General features: G+C 37.7%; 1 protein-coding gene across 2 annotated transcripts in view; it reads right to left on the bottom strand.

Annotated features, from left to right (window-relative positions):
* LOC142345382 (lysosome-associated membrane glycoprotein 5-like) overlaps nt 1-188 on the bottom strand; it is a 71,097-nt gene extending 70,909 nt beyond the window's left edge. The window contains exons 1-2 of one of the 2 annotated variants that reach the window (XM_075397415.1): nt 132-182; nt 2-30 (exon numbers count right to left, since the gene is read on the bottom strand). In XM_075397415.1, coding sequence (XP_075253530.1) covers nt 2-30; nt 132-177 — 75 coding nt within the window. In that variant the 5' untranslated portion in view covers nt 178-182. Of the gene's footprint in view, nt 1; nt 31-131 lie in introns of both variants that reach the window. The other variant, XM_075397416.1, reaches the window with a different exon arrangement.
* Between the last annotated feature and the right edge of the window lie 19,690 nt (nt 189-19,878).

Below are 19,878 nucleotides of genomic sequence, written 5' to 3'. Positions count from 1 at the left end.
CCTTTTCACAACGGGAAAATAAGATTAACCCTGAAAACCAATTAAATGTTATCGCTATTGCACGATTATCGTTCTTGCACTCTATTAGTTTCCGTCAATTTTGAGTATAAGAATAAATTTATTCAAAATACCTTTGAATATGAGGAAAAATAGGAAACCCCTGCGGTTTTCCATCATTATCGTTCTCTGAAAGATAGTACCTCAGTCAAATTATCTTAGAAAGGCATTCATTCAAGAGATAGTACCTCAGTCAAATTGGCATTCATTTTTTCCAATGAAGAATAAAATTTTTTGACGTCGTTGATCAAAAATAGGATCGTTTCCGTTTGTGCCCCCCCCCCCCCCAGCTTAGTGGGTGCATATTATTTGCAACCCCCAGACGCACGTGCAACATTTTTACATAACGAAGACTAAGTTCCGTGATGGAATAGCACTTCGCTACACCTGGGAAGCGAAGAACACGCCAGCCATATGCCCATGCGGGAAAGAATTCAGCCTCACCCATGCCCTCCATTGCGCCAAAGGCGGTTATACGCACCTACGACACAACGAAATTAGAGATGTGTTTGCAAACCTGATGGATGACGTTTGCCACGATGTACAGATAGAGCCAAAACTTCAGTTGCTCGATGGAAAAATTTTCTCGAGTAATTCCACCACCACTGATGATGACGCTCGACTGGACATCAAGGCAAACGGTCTGTGGGGCTCCCGCTTTAATCGCACTTTCTTCGATGTGAAGATTTTCAACCCTCATGCGAAGAGCTGCCCTAAGACCATAAAAGATGCATACAAATATCACGAGAGCATCAAGCGAAATAAATACGAAGAGCGAATCCGCGAAACCGAACACAGCAGCTTCAATGCACTAGTTTTTGCTTGTTCGGGTGGTCCAGGTGCATCAGCATCGCGCGTTAAGAAACAACTCGCAACTAAGATCAGCGAAAAACGCGGAGAGCCGTACGCCGACATTATAAGCTACATCCGAACGAAAATCAGCTTCGCACTTCTGAGGAGCTGTGTTATCTGCTTGAGGGGATGTCGTGCCCTCAAGCCTCGTGTTCTCAGTGTTCTAGTGTTCCCAGTGTTCTCGAGTTCTTCGATTAGCGCCGTCGTGGAGGAGGGAAGGCTGCACTGAGTGTTTGGCTGCTTATCTTTATTCATTTGCTTATTCCTTGATGTTCCATTTTTATTTTAATCCTTCCATTCTAGTTCCCTATGTGTGCTATATATATATAGGTGCTTTCCTCTCCACTTGTTATTTATTTTTGCGACTGGGCCGTCTTTACACTGTCTGGAGGGGAACAGCTTGGAGTGCAGCATCCGGCTACTAAGTGCTTTTCATCATGCCCTATTTTTCGACCTACATCCATCGATGCCGGATGGTGTACACGGCCCTTTATTATCCCTTAAGGAAATGATTTACTAAGTAATGACACGTGCTCTGTCATTGGGGGAGCATAACGTACTGGGGGGGGGGGGCACAAACGGAAAAGATCCCAAAAATATAGCTTTTGGTAAAAACAGCGTCGTATTGAATGCATCCTTATCGCATGATATATTTTCTGAGTTACAAAATCGAGCGAAACTAGCCAAGAGAAGTCAGAAACATTTCACGCAAAATGTTGAACAAGCTGTGAACTAAGGTAAAGCGAAAAAAATTTTATCGACGAAGTTAAAAATAGGAGCGCTATAATAACCAGCTGAGGGGGCTACTAATAACAATTGAATGACTGTGGTTAAGTTCCGATTGAGTCTATAGGTTTTCTCCATTGTTCCATTTTCAAGGTCTGTTTAGCGTGAATCAGAAAGCTATCAATTATTAAGTCAAAATATTTAAATTCATAGCACTTTTTGATTACTTTATCTAACCATGTTACTTTATTTACAATCTATTACTTTATCTAACCCTTTATTAAATAGTTTCAGATATAATTGAATGTCAGGGTAGCCGTGGTTTCCCTTTTGTAATGTTGATTGTTGGAGCTAGCTCATTACATCATTCTCTGGAGAAGTGGGATAACATTCGAAAACGACTCAGAGGGAAGGTCATCTCGAAACCAGGATACAATCTACATCCAAACGCTAAAGATAAGTACAAGATAGTACAAAATCGATCGCGATACGTTAAAAATAACACCAAAATTATATTGTGGTACGATATTATCAATAATACGGTAACAAGCCCGAAAAGCGATAATAGAACACCCCTCAACGGTGATCAATTAAAAGTTGAAATCGAACGTCTACAACGAAAGGTTGATATAGTTGGAATTAATATAGATGTGTCAGAGAAAGCGCTCCTGACGTCTACAACAAATTGAAAGAAATTGAAATACCAGTGGTGCATATAGTCAACAATCTCTTATCTCGCCGAAAGCAAAATGATAAGAAAGTGTTGAAAACGTACAGTAAGCTCCACTTGGTTCCATTTCTCGAATTGAAAACGCTCTTCTCAATCGTACGAAACAACGGTGATTTGAAGCGAATTTGCAAAACGAAAAATAGCAAACCTCAAAAACAACGAAAAAAAAAACTCCGCCAACAAATAATCAACTTTGAGGTTAGTTTAAGTTCTGTGAAGTTCCTACAGATTAAGTTCCTTGGTCCGGATCACAATTTTTTACCTAAAATCCCGGTCGTTAAGATTATTTTTTGAGAAATTAATAGCCCTTAAGTTCCTTGGTTTTGCTCAGAAAATAATATAACACGAAATGGGGAAAAATTGTAAAACTTGCAAGAAGGCCGTTAACGCGAACGAAAAGAGTTATACTTGTGTGGCATGTAATTGTAACATGCATCTGACTCCTGAATGTACGGCTCTTTCTCCAGCTGCAATCGGTGGCTTTAAAGAGCTTGGTATGAATGCCCTGCTACTCTGCAATGATTGTCCTGAACAAAATGAAAGGGGTAACTTTATTCGTTGTCGAACCCTGGCAAAAGTTGCTGAAAAAATCGATAGCTTGGATGTTGGTGAAAAACTGAAGAATATGGAAAAGCGATTAACGGACATAGTGGATGAGAAAATTGGGAATGCTACGAAAATGACGTGTGACAAAGTTGAAAAACATATGCTGCTGTCGTTGCTGTTGAAACTACTTCAGGAAAACCTAAAGGAGTTAAAAATGATGAAAACTCGAAAAGTCACAATATCAATAAATGTATAAGAATACAAGGGATACCTGATGATCCTACTAAAACGAAAGTGAAAAATTTTGTCCCAACAAACGATGAAGTTAACAATCTGCTCAATTCGATAGGTGCAAATGCACATGTAACGGAAATACAAAGACTTGGAAAATTTCGAAATGATAGAAAAAAGCCAAGGGCGGTATTAGTAACCTTGGCAAATGATCACGAAACAAGAATCACTCTTGCAAAAAATGGAGAGTTCAGAAATAGTTTGGTCGAAAGAAACATTTACATGCTGCCAGCTTTGTCGAGGGATGACGCACTGAAAGAAAATCAAATGTTAAAAAAACGAAGGGAGCTGCTTGACGGAGGTGTACCTACGGAGAAATTGAAAATTCGAAATCTTGAACTTTACAATGATGAGGTCAAAGTGCAGTTGGATGTACAGAATGCCCACTGACTAGGAGGCTTTCTCCATATCCTCCAACTAAATACAAGAAGCGTAGTAAATATCAAAAGAAGATCAAATTTCGTAAATGCAGTAATTAACTCAGATTATAATGTTCTATGTCTATGCGAATCCTGGTTGAACGATAACATTCATGACTCCGAACTCTTTCTTAACGATTACAATATTTATAGAAGTGATCGGACCACGATTGGAGATAGAAATGCGCATGGAGGTACCCTCATTGCTGTGAAAAATACTCTGATATCGGAAAAAATAAACTCCACTCTACCCAAATCATGTGTAGCGTGTAAAATTACTCTGAATGACACTCAAGTATTTCTACATGCGTTCTACAATCCACCCATAACAAGCTCATATCGATACTTCAACTGCTCCTGAGAAACATTCCTAAAAACAAACCAATTGTCATCTGTGGAGACCTTAATTTTCCAGAAGCAAACTGAAAGACACTGTATAGTCCCAACGAGACTGAAGACAAAGTCATCAAAATGTTTGAAGAGAAATTGTTTCGGCAAATAATCGACTTCCCGATATGTGGAAACAACATCTTGGATACTGCCTTCTATTAAAATTGTCATCTATCCGCTGAATTAGACAAATATTTTCCATCTATCTATAATCTAACTGACCATGGAACTATTCGTCTATCCTTAGAAAACCCAGTTACTGAAACAAAACCATTAATACAGAACTTTAGAAGTTTTGGGAATGCTGACTATGACGCTATAAACGAGCATCTTGTTGAAAAACCATTCGAGTCAATTTGTTACACCAACATCAACAAAATGAGCGAAGAATTCACAAGGTATCTTGACCGAATTTTTTATTTGTATGTCCCGAAAAGAACAAGGCATTGACAATCACTGCCACCTTGGATTTCCTGTGGTACTTCAAATTTGATTGATAAGCTGAAGACACAGAAACGTTTATTGGACAATAAACCAACATCTTACAGAAAACAGTTGGTTCTAAAACTGTAAATCCAAGTCACTGATTCAGCTGAACAAGACAGAGTTGTGTACCAAGAAAATTTACTGGGATCGAGAAATACAGACAGAATTTATAAACATCTGAAAAGCCTAAACAAATCTGCCTGCCTGCCCAAAGTTTTGATGAATGATACCAAGCAAAGTTCACTTCGATGCGAACAAGTAAATATGTTAAATCAATTTTTTCACTCCGTGTTCTCCCCAAAGACTAATTTCAGTTTGAAAGATTTCAAAGTACAGAAACCCTCTCTTACATATTTTGACATCTCGAAGAATACCATCAGAAATATAATGGATGATATTGATGCCACAAAATCCAGAGGACCGAACGGTATACCTCCGGTTTTTTACGTAAAGACGAGCAATAATCTCTGCAACATCATGCATTCTGTCCTTCGGAACTTAGAAAGGCTGCGAAAAATACCCGATAGCTGGAAACCTGCTGCCATAACGCATATTTTCAAAAAAGGAGACCGAAGAATAGTTAAAAACAACCGGCCTGTCTCACTATTGAACATTGATAGCAAGATTCTGGAAAAATGTATACACATTGCCTTGTATAATCATTTTCAAAATTTCCTAACTAAGAGTCAACATGATTTTGTAAGGAGAAAATCTGTGCAAACAAATATGCTGCTGTTTCTCAAAAGAATATATGAAGCTCTTGATCACGACCCTCAATCAGAGATTATTGCTTTCTACACTGACTTCTCAAAAGCTTTTGACAAAATACCACAATATGAGTTAATTCAAAAGTTGATTGACATTGGAGTTGGAGGATGTTTGCTCGAAATTTTAATCGACTACTTGAGTGATCGACGACAATATGTAAGTGTGGACAATACCAGTTCGAAGATACTCGATATAACAAGCGGGGTACCACAGGGTTCACTCCTAGGCCCTATACTGTTCTGTGAAAATTATTAACGATCTTCCAGATGTCCTGATGTTTTCTGAGCCCTTCATCTTCGCTGATGATCTTAAAATTTTGGCTGTACAAAGAAGCTACTGGGAAGTCCAAGATGATCTACATGGGATTGAGAGCTGGATAATCCAAAATAAAATGGAGCTGGCAATAGACAAGTGTGCGTGTGTGAATTTCAGAGGTAGAGACCAACAGTACAAATTGATGGGAAAAGATTTGGCGAAATCCACGACTGTCAAAAATCTTGGTATTCACATGGCGGCTGATGTATCATGGAAACAACACATTGAAGAAAGAATGAAGAAAGCAAATAAAGTTCTGTACATGCTTAAGCGAAATGTTGCAACTAAAGTAAACACGTTTGTGAAATTGGGATTATATAAGTCCTTAATTCTGCCGGTATTGCTGTATGGTCTCACGTGCTTGACTGCAGGAAGAACTGAAATTCAAATTCTGGAAAAGTTTCAAAAAAAGATAGTCAAATGGATGACGGGAAATAAAGATACAGAATACAAAAGCCAGCTTCGACTATTAAACGTATTGCCATTACCAATGTTTATCCAACCTAACGATCTATTGCTGGTTTCAAAAGCTTTGAATGAAGAGAATAGCGGCATCGAGCTACCTGAAGTACATACGAAAGAAACAAGGAACAACGAAATTTTCAAAATGATGAAAACTCGAACAGAGAAAGCGCGCAGCGAATTCACCTTTAAAACCTGTCAAATTGCAAACAACCTAGAAAACTTAATAAACTTAAGGGAACCATCTGGACTGAAAAACCGAATATTAAATACAATGTTGAATTTTTTCGAGAAGAAATTTTCTGAGCGAAATATTTGCACTTGGTAATTGTTCTGCGATTGTCAAAACTGTAGAAACTATTGGTCATTATTTTAATTTGATGACTGGGACTTTACACCCTTCAGCACAGCTGTAAATCCCCAACAACAACAACAACAACAACAACATGAAGACCGAAAAACCATGAATACAATTTAACCAAGAAAACTGAGAAATAGATCAATAGCAGTTTGCAGCAACTAATGAAACAGGGAAAAACCGGTGAAAAGAATTATCAGAGGCTCAAGGCAATCTGAGCGCACCCGGCCGTACTTTATGGACTTGCAAAAGTACATACAGTATCAGTTACGAGATCCTCAATAAATTTCGTTCTCCATTTTTCCGGAAGTTAACAAGCGCAAACCTTGAGGCTAAGTCAAAAGATGCTAGAGCCACTGAATAGAACTTATCATTTTGAGGAAGATGATAAAATAGTATCAAAAACCGGATTTTAACAATATAAAGTAAACCGGATTTTAACAATATAAAGAAAGCATCATAAATAATTATGGGAATCATCACGGAATCTCATCCTGACGGGAGACGTCAAGGAACGTTTGTTCTTGACGGGATTTGTCAGGCAGGTAAACCTGTTATCTGTTAATTCAACTAAGAGGGACCCGTGCGGTAGCAAATATCTGTGAGAAAATTCCCATAGAGATTAAAGAAAATGGGTAAAAATAGCCTAAGATTAATCAACTATTGATAGGACCGAAACCAAAGACCATATTCAAAACTAAACCTCATATAATTGAGCTGCCTTTCTCTTAATAGCTGCCTTTCTCTTACTAATGAAACAGGGAAAGACCGGTGAAAAGAATTATCAGAGGCTCAAGGCAACCTGATCGCACCCGGCCGTACTTTATGGACTTGCAAAAGTACATACAGTATCAGTTACGAGATCCTCAATAAATTTCGTTCTCCATTTTTCCGGAAGTTAACAAGCGCTAACCTTGAGGCTAAGTCAAAAGATGCTAGAGCCACTGAATAGAACTTATCATTTTGAGGAAGATGATAAAATAGTATCAAAATATAGAAGCCTATATTGTGAGAGTCCTACGTATATGAAAAAGAGTACTGAAATCCTTGGTCCTCAAGGACAAAGATTTGCTTTAAAAACTAATTTATTACCAAATTTATGTCTGACACAAGGGTGATAGGCTTCAACAAAATAAAATAGACATTTGATTAGACAAGGCTCGAGCTTCGAGCTGTATCAACAAAATTGACATCATTGTTCACGTGGTTAATTTACCACAATGATACAACTGATGTTTGATACTGAGCAAAGCAAGAATTTCTTTCGTTTATTGAACACCAATGATTCTCTCCAAGCTGACCACTCTATTGAAAACTTAATTTATTTTACAATTTCATCTGCATAACCTAATTTAAAATTCAGTTTCTTCTTTGTACTTTTCAAAAGTACTACGCTCAATTAAATAAACAAAAAACAGCGCACGATCATCTGCATTTGAATTGGAGATATTTGAAAAAAAATCCGTTTAACTGAGTTTTTTGTAACTTTTCATGAAAGGAGTACACAGTCAAGAAGCTTCAAAAGCTGCTCAGTTTGAGTGGCAAAAACGGTTCGGATTTCAAACAGAATTATTGAATTATTTTGGGTACTGTAGTAAAACATAGAACCTAATGTATGACATGCTCAAAATATACATAGTGAACACACAATTCGAAATTTTCACAATAAATGAGAGAACAAAAAGAGTTGGTTACTAAGAGTAAACCGGATTTTAACAATATAAAGAAAGCATCATAAAAAATGATGGGAATCATCACGGAATCTCATCCTGACGTGAGACGTCAAGGAATGTTTGTTCTTGACGGGATTTGTCAGGCAGGTAAACCTGTTATCTGTTAATTCAACTAACAGGGACCCGTGCGGTAGAAAATAACTGTGAGAAAATTTCCATAGAGATTAAAGAAAATGGGTAAAAATAGCCTAAGATTAATCAACCATTGGTAGGACCGAAAACAAAGACCATATTCAAAACTAAACCTCATAAAATTGAGCTGCCTTTCTCTTAATAGCTTTACACCTTCTCATCTTTTGAAACTTATTGTATTTCCAATCAATAATTCTAACTCTATATTGAACCGTTTTGAATATTTACATCTTCATAAATAAATTAAAGTCTTAGACTTAGAGGATTTTTATCAGTAACTCCGAGGTTTAAAGTGCTTAAGAAAAACACCCAACCCAACCCGTTACAGTACACAGTGCACGGATATTACACTGGCGACAGATATTTAAAAAAAGTTAACATTTTGAAAACTTTAACAAATTTGTCGGAAGGAAGACGCAAATGAAAAGCACTTCAATCCCGAGAACTCGAGAATCGAATTAATCTCGAAGTAAATACACAAAACGCAAGATTTGGGATAACAAATCACCAATTTCCACCAATTTCCACCAAAGTTTGTGGAAGTCAGTTGCAGAAGTCAGAGAGGAATCTGTCACAGGAAATCATTTTTCACAAGTTAGAATTTACTCGTGTGGGGCAATCTTTCCTTTGTTGGAGAAGAGAAATTTGCTCGTGTGGAAAAACCGCATCGTACGAAGTGGGTAGAAATAGAGAGTTCTTTCTAGTTCTAGTTGTTGACGTTGGTAATTGAAACTGATCGCCAATGCGTTAGTCTTGTTAGACTAGGAAATATTGTTTTTTTCGATCTTAGTTGCGAAATTGACTTGTAGATAACGAGCGGCATAACCATCGGAACAAAAAAACTGCAAGATATTTGCGTTGTATAATCAATTAAAGCAATTGCGTTGTTTTGTACTCTGAAAGTTATATATTGACTTTTCTGAAACTACTATTAATTAGAAAAAAAAACAGAAAAGCGAAAAAAAGTTGATCAGGTAACAATAAGCAGGACAAAGTAAAAAAAAATTAAAGCACCTAATATCATCCTTGTCGTAATTAGAAAAAAATATATATTATAAACATCAATAAAACAGGAAAAATCGGAGTTCAGCTAGTATCATATTAATATAATAAAGAGAATTTAGGTGGGACAGTCATCTATAAGACTGTAAATTAAAACTTCGTTAAAATTGAGAAAAAAATAAGTAAAGAAGAAATACCATATTGAAAAGAGCATTAGGTTTTATAAAAAAAATTTTTAGACATTAAAATAAAGAGAGTGTTATAGAAATTCAAAGATAAAATTAGAAAACACCTAGCAGTGACAATCTACTTGGTAATTATTTTATAGAAACTAATATTTTCAACTACTAAACAAAGTTTTAAGAGGTCACGATAAAGGAGGGGAACAGTAAAATGGCAACGGGCTCGACTTCTAGAATGCTATTACCGGAAGCATTTACCAGTTCATACGACTTGGAAAGCTACGCGACGCTTTTTGAGCTATAACTGGAACTACAAAAGTGGAAAAGAACTGAAAGAGGTCCGGCCCGCAAAGTTGATGAACGGCCGCATTGTTTTGCATATAGGCTACAAAAATCTGCCATAAAGTTCTATCGCACTCTACCGCAAGCTACAAGAGAAAAGTATGATGAATGCGATAAAGCAACCAGGCGAAAAACTGACAAATTTTCTGGGAGATTTAAAGCAGTTGGCTTTGAAAACTTACCAACGGAGTCGCAGGACATTAGAGATCATCTCGTTCAGAGAAGATTTCAAGAAAGAATCAACCATAGTCAGGTGAGGTTAGATCTCGGCAGCAAATCGGCGACAAGGATGTGAAAATTGAAACAGTTTTGGAACGAGCATTGCGTCTAGAAGCTGTTACAAGAATGGAAAAGGAAGAGCAAACACCAAAAATTGCGGTAATTAGACGGGATGAAACGAAAGATTTAGTGGAAGCCGTCACCAGGCTTGTCAACCAATTGTCATTAGATGACAAACAACGAGAAAACCATCGAAACCAAGCTAGGGAGCGAAGCAGTTCCCGAGACGGTGGGTTGACGACAGACGTGATAGAGGACAGCAACAAGATCGTGGGTTCAACGATCGGCGGCGATTTCCAACGCCAGGACTTAGTCACCGAGACAGATCTTTCGGAAGAGATGAACGGTCTAGCAGGAACGCCAGGCAGGGTTTCAAGTGCAGAGCTCAAGGACAAGAAGGACACATTTCGAGGAATTGTCGAAATTGTCTCCTATGTGGACGTTCCAAACACTTGAAACGAAACTGCCCTTTGAAAACGAAAACCACCGAGAACTGTAATGGCATTACAGTTTGTTCGACAAACACAATTAAATGTCTAAACGCAGAAATCATGCTTCATGGGAACAGATGCGTTGGATTAATAGACAGTGGAAGTAGTATATCGCTTTTGAGCTGGTCCAAAAACTGGGCAAACCTGCAACTGTGCAAACATACACAAAACGAATTTTGACAGCCAATAACTCAGCTGTCAAAATAATAGTAAGAGTAACGCTGTTGGTACAATTGCAACCAAGACTACCGGAGGTTGAACAAGAATTTGTGATAACGGCAGACGAAGGTATAGAATGTCTGCTGGGAATTGATTTTCTGAAAACCAATAAATGTCTATTGAACTTACACGAAGAGAAACTATATAGCAGTTACTTTAAAACTTTAATACCGCTTACCACAGAGAAAACGCAAGGTGTTCAGATTTTTGCAGTTGCGGGACAAAACACTTATATACAGAGTAAAAACGAAAGTCTAATGAGAATTAGATTAGCTGAAGAAAACGGAGAGGAAATTCCGGGAGTGGAAAGATTAGCGGAAGCAGGTGAAGATTTTGAACTAAAGACTGGTTTGCTTTTAGCCGCTTGTATGATATCATTGAAAGATGGTTCTAGTTTCATAAAGTCTTAAATCTAACGGACGCACCAGTGACCGTGTATAAAAGCACTAAAGTAGGAACTTATTTTAAAACAATCAGAACTTAGTTCTGAATTGAATTTTCACAAATCAAAATAAGCCAAAAACATTGGAAACTTTTCAAATAAGAAAACGCGCAAATTTGGAACGTTTTAGTTTAGATAACCAGCAGAAAGAGAAATTACAGGAATTGTTCATGAGACATCAACAAATTTTCTCCCGAAACTCGGATGACTTAGGATATTGTGACAAAAATAAACTCCAAATTAAACTCAACATAGATGCACAGCCGTTCAGAGGAAATTATTGCAGTATGAGTTTTGATAAAAGAAAAGCAATGAAAACAATTGTCGAAGATCTAGAGGATGCAAAATTAATTGAACCCATTCGTATTGGCAGCATCATCAATATTGGTAAAAAAGAAAGATGGCAGCGACAGACTAGTTGTAGATTACAGAGATTTGAACAAACAAATCGAGAAAACTAATTGGCCGCTACCAAGAATAAATGACGTTATTGACTCTCTAGACAGAAATTGTTACTTTTCCAATATCGATTTGACGTCGGAATATTTTAAAATGACGCTGGATGAAGAGTCGCAGATTGTGACAGCTTTTTTAACTCCAATGGGACTCAACAAGTGGAAGAGACTACCCATGGGTTTGGCGTCAGCGCCAGGAGCTTTCCAAAATTTAATGGAATTGATCATGGCGGGACTCTACTATGAAGTGGCTTTAGTATACCCGGATGATATAATCATCTTCGGTATATCCTTTCAGGATTATCTCAACCGTCTAGATCTCGTACCTGGACGGCTTAAAGACGTTGGATTTAAAGTAAAACGCTCGAAATGTAGTTTTTTTTGTCAGGAAAAGATTCAATTCCTGGGACTCGTTGTATCAGATAAAGGCGTAGAAGTGGATCCGGAGAAAGTAAGGGCAGTCAGTAAAATGAAAAGCACACGAGCAAAAAAAGAGTCGAGAGCAATATTAGGACTAGTTGGTTTTTACAGAAGATTGATACAAGATTTTGGAAAAATAGCAGAGCCGTTTTATAAGCTATTAAACAAAAAGGAACATTTTTCTTTGAACAAAGAGTGTGAATCAGCAGTTGAACAACTAAAACAAGCACTAAAGAAAGCACCAATAAGGGGTTATCCGAATGACATGAATCCCTATACGTTAACCACCGACGCCTCTATGATTGGCATTGGCACAATTAATTCCCAAAGACATCAATGGGGTGAAAGAATTATTGCATACGCCAGCAAACCGCTCAGCAAAAGTCAACGAAACTATTCTACGACAAAACGAGAACTTCTTGCAATAGTTTATTTCACTCAACACTTCAGAAATTATCTTCTGGGACAAAAATTTTTAATTGTTGCCGACCATAGGACCCTCACTTGGTTATATAGTTTTAAGCAACCAGAAGGATTATTGGCCAGATGGATTGAAAAGCTCGAACAATTTGATTTTGAAATCCAACTCGAAGTGGGGAAAAAGATCCCTCATGCAGACTGTCTGTCGAGAATTCCACAAACTGAAGACCAAGTCAAAAACTGCGATCAAGTGAACCAAGCCGATACTGAAGACAAAAGTATCTGGTCCATTGGACTAGGGAAATCTGTTGAACAAAAAGTTGAACATCAGAAAAATGCAGCAGACCTCTTTATACTAAGAGACTGGATTGAGAACAGGAGACGCCCTCACAGAAAAAAAACGTGGCAGGAGCCTATAGGGCACTGTGGAAACTATGGACTGATTTCAGAAACTTTCAAATTGAAAATGATCTAATCAAGAGACAGAAACGTATTGACGAATTTAACAACTTAACACAAATAGTCATTCAAAGATCACTTTTAAAAGAAATTCTACTTTTCCTTCATGAACATTGCGGACATTTTGGTATGGCCAAGACATTTGATCGGGTTCGAGAACGATTCTACTGGCCCGGGATGAAAAAAGATGTTCACGAGTGGGTAAGTTCTTGCAAAATATGCTGTCAAAAGAAGTCTTCACAACAAAAACACATATACAGCCTGACAAAGCTGAAACCAAGTCGTCCGTTCTGGCAAGTTGCCTTGGACATTATGGGACCTTTACCTGAGTCAAATGGAAAAAAACTTTCTGTTAATTGGAGATCAGTTTACAAAATGGTGTGAAGCAATTCCCATGAGCAACCAATAAGCTTCAACGGTAGCTGAGGCTATTTTAAAAAATGGGTTTCAAGATTTCGTTGTCCGGCAAATCTTCATAGCGACAAGGGCAGTAACTTTATGTCGAATCTTTTCAAGAACATGTGTAAAGTGCTGGGAATTAACAGGACATCAACAACAGCTTATCATCCTCAAGGAAACGCAATGATAGAGCGCACCAATCGCACAATCGAAAAGAGTCTTGCAAAATATGTGGGTGCACATCACAACACCTGGAGCGACTATCTTCCGCTAGTAATGATGGCGTACAGATCATCAATTTACTCTGTTGCCAAGTACAGCCCCTTTTACCTCCTTTTTGGACAATCATGCGCGATACCGATTGATTGCATGTATCAAACAATATAAACCAAAATCTACACTACCGTGAGTGATTAAGTCGGTTGCTTGAAAGACGAACTACAGACGTGCCAAGAACTGGTTCGGGAAAGCATGGATGTGAAGCAATAAAGACAAAAAATCTACTATGACCGTAGCACATTTGGACCACAATATGAAGTAGGTGATTTAGTAATGGCGTTCAACCCCACAGTGAAAACTGGCCAGACAAAGAAATTTAAATCTTTTTACAGTGGACCGCAAGTAATACCGATTCGACTCAAACGTTTTAACCATAGATGTGCTAGCACTGATAAAAAAGAACCTAAAAAGGCAAAGAGTGGACCGAAAATATCTCAAAGTGACCTTACGTTTGAAATAGTCACTTCAAAATAGAATGACAAAGGAAGAGGAGAAGTTAATCCTGAAGGGAATAACAGTCAAACTAACCATATTACTGAAACTCACAATGAGACACTCAAGGAGGAATTGTTTGAAACACCAATGGGTGGGAGTACAAGAGAATCAATAAATACTAACACAAACAAGCAGAAGCACAAAGATAACTGCGCCTAAAGTAGCCACACAGCAGAAGCGGGATAGCCTGGTGGCTGTATCCGAAAGGAGTGAAGGCGAAGATTTTCCAAATAGAAGCCCGGCTTCTACTTCGCAAAATGTTACCGAACGACGATATCAATTAAGAAGTGCTTCGGGAATAACAAGACCACGGAAACCTTAAGACTATTTTTATTCAAGAATAACGATTCAGATGAAAAATTTGATTATGATGTATTTTTTTAAAGGTGATACGACAAAAAGCAGAGGGCGTGGAACCCACATTGGAACGTGCAGCGGAACTGGAAACTTCTCCAATCGGTTAGCAAATTAGGTTTTTTCACGATCCTTGGAGATTGTGGGGTATGATTTTGAGAACATTCTGCAGACGCAAAAATTTGCCATGACGGAACCGACGAAATGCGAAACGTCACATATAATTGAGGAGCAGGTAAACGAAGAAGGACTCATCTACGCCGAGAGCAGCAGGAGCAAACTAAAATACTGCATGTACAGGAATGCATATACGGTAACTGTGCTGAAAAAAAGTGGTTGGTATGACGACGCAACTTAAACGAAAAATCACAAATAATTCCATTGTTTTACCCAATAAAAGATTCAGTCTACCAAAACATATGGCAGGGACGCAAAGCGCTGTTAACGGGTCTTGGTGACTTTGAATTCAAAGCTCCTAAAGAAGTTCTTAAATAGATGAATGTTGACCGAACCGACGAAGAGCTTGTTCAGACGGTATCAAAAACATTCATGAAAAGCGGAGATGAAAAAGGAGTGAATTATGTCCACCCCGTGGAGTGGATCAAACCAAAAGGTGAAACACAGAGAAGTAATATCATGACAAATGCTGAAATTTTCATGGGGACTTTGTTCATTGAAACTAGGGAAGCAAATGAAGGAACATGGTTATATTTTAAAGACCCTCTGAAACAGGAGCAGATCTTGTTATTTCAAGGAGACACATTTGATATCGACTCAGTACAATATTTGTTCGACCAGGAGAAAAAACCAAATATCTTAACGATAGTAAAATTTTCAGACTCAATAAAAACAAAAAATAGTCCGCGCTTGGAACAAAAAATACTTGACAAGCAAATTAGACAGAAAAAGAAATTTAGTTGTCCAGTTGAAAAACAGGACAAAACAGATAGACAATTTTCAGCTTTTTGAATTAAAACACAGAAGTTTGTTTTACACAAAGGAAACGTTGACGGCCACGGAACAAAGTTTTTCACCAACAGATATATCTGAGACAGAGCTCAGGGATATAAAACTCGACCAACTTTTTGTGTGGGATTTTCGAGGCATGTTTGAAAATCTGAAACAAATACAGTTATTAAATTGTCAAATAGAAACATCGCACAGAGCTCTGATTTTAACGACACCAATTAACGGAAACTCACACCAAAATTTTCCTCATAAACAAAACGCTCTGGGTACGCACGCAGAAAGTGCAGCAGGAATACTTTATGTCCATAGGTGCGCTAAAGTTTTCGTACATGTTGTCGAAAACCAGTTTTGTACAGAGGAAGTACCAATTAGGGTGTCTTCTGACAACAGTTCAGAAGGAATTAGATACATGGACCCTATTCTAGAGTATTCTTTAGAAATTTCACACTAATTAATTGCAACCCCATGTACACTAACGCTCTTGAATTGCAGAAAGGTTCATGGATAACATATGGCAGACAAATACAACTGATTGGTAAACCCAATGATATGCCTAATTACAGAGTTAACGTCAAATGGTCAACTTCCGCGCCAATGGAAACGTTTTTTGATGACAAAGACCTGGAACTCAGCAAGAGGGCCCAAAGATTAAGGCCTTCGAGAAAAATGATTACAGGAAGAGAAGTTTTCCTGGGACAAGGAGGTTTATAAGAGCAAGAGACTCTAGAGTATTTCAACACGGACTTGAAGTACAATCACCAGTGGCATGAATTGCTGATTTTTGAATACTTAGATAGTGAATTGCAACAAGTCTGTCATTTGGCCAGGGGAATAACCATGTTTGGTGACTATTTTTATTGGATCTGAAATCATAATTTGTTTGGTACGTGTGTTTCTTTCAATCGATATGCTACGCATTGGCACCAATACTGAAATTGCTCTGCAACCCATTAACACAATTGGGGAACTAGGTTATATTCATCATCTAAAACAACGTATTAAGGAACAAAAATTGACAAGAAAAAGGACAGTTGAACTGTGTGATGGTAATACAGACATTGTAGTTATAAAAGCAAAGAGGCTCAATCTGTACCATACAAGACAGAAATTGAGGTTGACATATTAGATTAATTTAAATGTATGATATGTAGGAATGGCAGCACCAAAAATCGGCGATTATTGCTATTATCTATCCGAGTTGTTCGATGACAGGTCAATAGTCAGGCACCAAAGGTATCGGATTGTTGGATTAACCTCAAATAAAAGACACGTGGTGCCATTTACGCAGCTACAACCGCCCAATATAGTGGATACAGCCGCAATTAGTGTTATGGAGTTAAATGGGATGCATCAGAGAATCGCAGAAAGGGTGGTCGGGAGGACCTGTTCACAATTTTTCTTCAGGCAAAAAAATTATCGAAGATGAGGAGGCCCGTGATATTTATGACAAGAACGGGATTGAAAAAGCAGAGGAATATATGAACTCGAAAATGGACCTTTGAAACTCTTGCTTGTGAGTGAGTGGAACACTCATTTTTTCTAAGAGGGAGCCAGTGTAGTAAACCATAGACCCTAATGTACGACATACTCATAAAAGACATAGTGAACGCACAATTCGAAAATTTCACAATAAATGGGAGATCAAAAAGAGATGGTTACTAAAAGTAAACCGGATTTTAACAATATAAAGAAAGCATCATAAATAATGATGGGAATCATCACGGAATCTCATCCTGACGGGAGACGTCAAGGAATGTTTGTTCTTGACGGGATTTGTCAGGCAGGTAAACCTGTTATCTGTTAATTCAACTAACAGGGACCCGTACGGTGGAAAATAACTGTGAGAAAATTCCCATAGAAATTAAAGAAAATGGGTAAAAATAGCCTAAGATTAATCAACCATTGATAGGACCGAAACCAAAGACCATATTCAAAACTAAACTCTTGAAACTCTTGCTTGTGAGTGAGTGGAACACTCATTTTTTCTAAGAAGGAGGCAGTGTAGTAAACCATAGACCTTAAGGTACGACATGCTCATAAAAGACATAGTGAACGCACAATTCGAAATTTTCACAATAAATGGGAGATCAAAAAGAGATGGTTACTAAAAGTAAACCGGATTTTAACAATATAAAGAAAGCATCATAAATAATGATGGGAATCATCACGGAATCTCATCCTGACGGGAGACGTCAAGGAATGTTTGTTCTTGACGGGATTTGTCAGGCAGGTAAACCTGTTATCTGTTAATTCAACTAACAGGGACCCGTACGGTGGAAAATAACTGTGAGAAAATTCCCATAGAAATTAAAGAAAATGGGTAAAAATAGCCTAAGATTAATCAACCATTAATAGGACCGAAACCAAAGACCATATTCAAAACTAAACTCTTGAAACTCTTGCTTGTGAGCGAGTGGAACACTCATTTTTTCTAAGAAGGAGGCAGTGTAGTAAACCATAGACCTTAAGGTACGACATGCTCATAAAAGACATAGTGAACGCACAATTCGAAATTTTCACAATAAATGGGAGATCAAAAAGAGATGGTTACTAAGAGTAAACCGGATTTTAACAATATAAAGAAAGCATCATAAATAATGATGAGAATCATCACGGAATCTCATCCTGACGGGAGACGTCAAGGAATGTTTGTTCTTGACGGGATTTGTCAGGCAGGTAAACCTGTTATCTGTTAATTCAACTAACAAGGACCCGTGCGGTAGGAAATAACTGTGAGAAATTTCCCATAGAGAATAAAGAAAATGGGTAAAAATAGCCTAAGATTAATCAACCATTGATAGGACCGAAACCAAAGACCATATTCAAAACTAAACCTCATATAATTGAGCTGCCTTTCTCTTAATAGCTTTACACCTTCTCATCTTTTGAAAATTATTGTATTTCCAATCAATAATTCTAAGTCTATATTGAACCGTTTTGAATATTTACATCTTCATAATTAAATTAAAGTCATAGACTTAGAGGATTTTTATCAGTAACCCCGAGGTTTAAAGTGCTTAAGAGAAACCCCCAACCCAACCCTTAACCGTACACAGTGCACGGATATTACAGTAACAACATTTTTTAAATAAAACACGGATGGCTTGGTCTCAAAAACCCTGTTTTTGGAACCATTTACGGGATCAAAAGATTTTGGAAATGATGTTATGTAATTCGAGCTCTTGTTACAACTTCCAAAGTTGAAAAAAAGAAACAGTCAACGGCGTCGAGACCAAAACTGATGAACTGCCGCATTATTTTGCGGTTAGGTTACAAAAGTTGATTGTTGAATTCTATATTTAATTTTCGGAGGACACTAGAAAGATCCATGATGAGACCTGAAAAATTCTCAGACAACACTATAATGCGCAACTAATAGTTTTTTTAGCTAGGATATTCCAGCAACCTAAAGAAAAAAAATAACAAAGTTTCTGGGTGATTTGAACGTTAACAATGAAAGCGTAAACTAAGAGTCTTCTGAGATGAAGGAACATCAAAATTTAAGCGGACTTTTTAGAAGCATAGAAGAAAGTCACGTGCGATTTGACTTGAGAAAGAATTTAGGTGCCGTGGGTATGACTATAGACAAAGCATTAGAAAACGAACTAAATTTAAAAACAGCACGAAAATTATGGAAAAGGGCAATGAGCCGAGGGTTTTTGTCATCCAATCGAAGGACACTTTTCAATTATATATTTCGATTACAATATAGCGAAAACATTGCAGACTATTTAACCTAACAGGAATGATAATCAGGAGGTTATATCTTGAAAAACGCAGCCAAAAGAGATTCTGTGTGGCGGTGAGCAGTGGCAGAAGAGAACAGAGTTGAGATTGGCTGGACGAGAATTGTGCAAAGCAGCTAAAGGCAGTAGTGAATTTTGAGAAACAAAAATGCTGCTATTGCGGACAACGAAACCCTGCATCCTGAGACTGCAAGATTTGTTTTGAAAACGGTAGCCCAAATCATTTCAAACGAAATTGTCCATGTTTCAGCAGGAACTAGTTGTAGAAGACAGTGCTTCATTTTCAGCGGCTACATAAAAACCTTGCGTTGCGGAAACAGCCCAGTGGTTGCACTGTTTGTAAAAATAAGGATTAAAGAAACACTGGCAATGGCCTCAATTGATACTGGAACTAGAGTTAGGCTTATATGCAAAACGATATACAAGCGACCGGGAGAGCATATCCGGCTCAAAATGTGCAATAACCGTATAATATTTGACAACAACGGAAAAATGCATGTGAAATGGTCAACATCCAAGTCTAACTTGAAAAAATTACATCAGAAAAAAATTGAGCTTCATGTTACCACAATTGAGATATGTGTTTATCAAGCACGGAATTCTTACACAATTTTGATTGTTGTATAATAAACCAAGCAAAAATTGAACTATGTTGGGAGA

The sequence above is a fragment of the Convolutriloba macropyga genome, chromosome 9 (genome assembly GCF_964194025.1).
Source record: "Convolutriloba macropyga chromosome 9, txConMacr16.3, whole genome shotgun sequence".
NCBI classification, from domain to species: Eukaryota; Metazoa; Xenacoelomorpha; order Acoela; family Convolutidae; genus Convolutriloba; species Convolutriloba macropyga.
The sequence above is the reverse complement of the archived record's forward strand: the minus strand, read 5'-3'. Positions and strand labels throughout refer to the sequence as shown.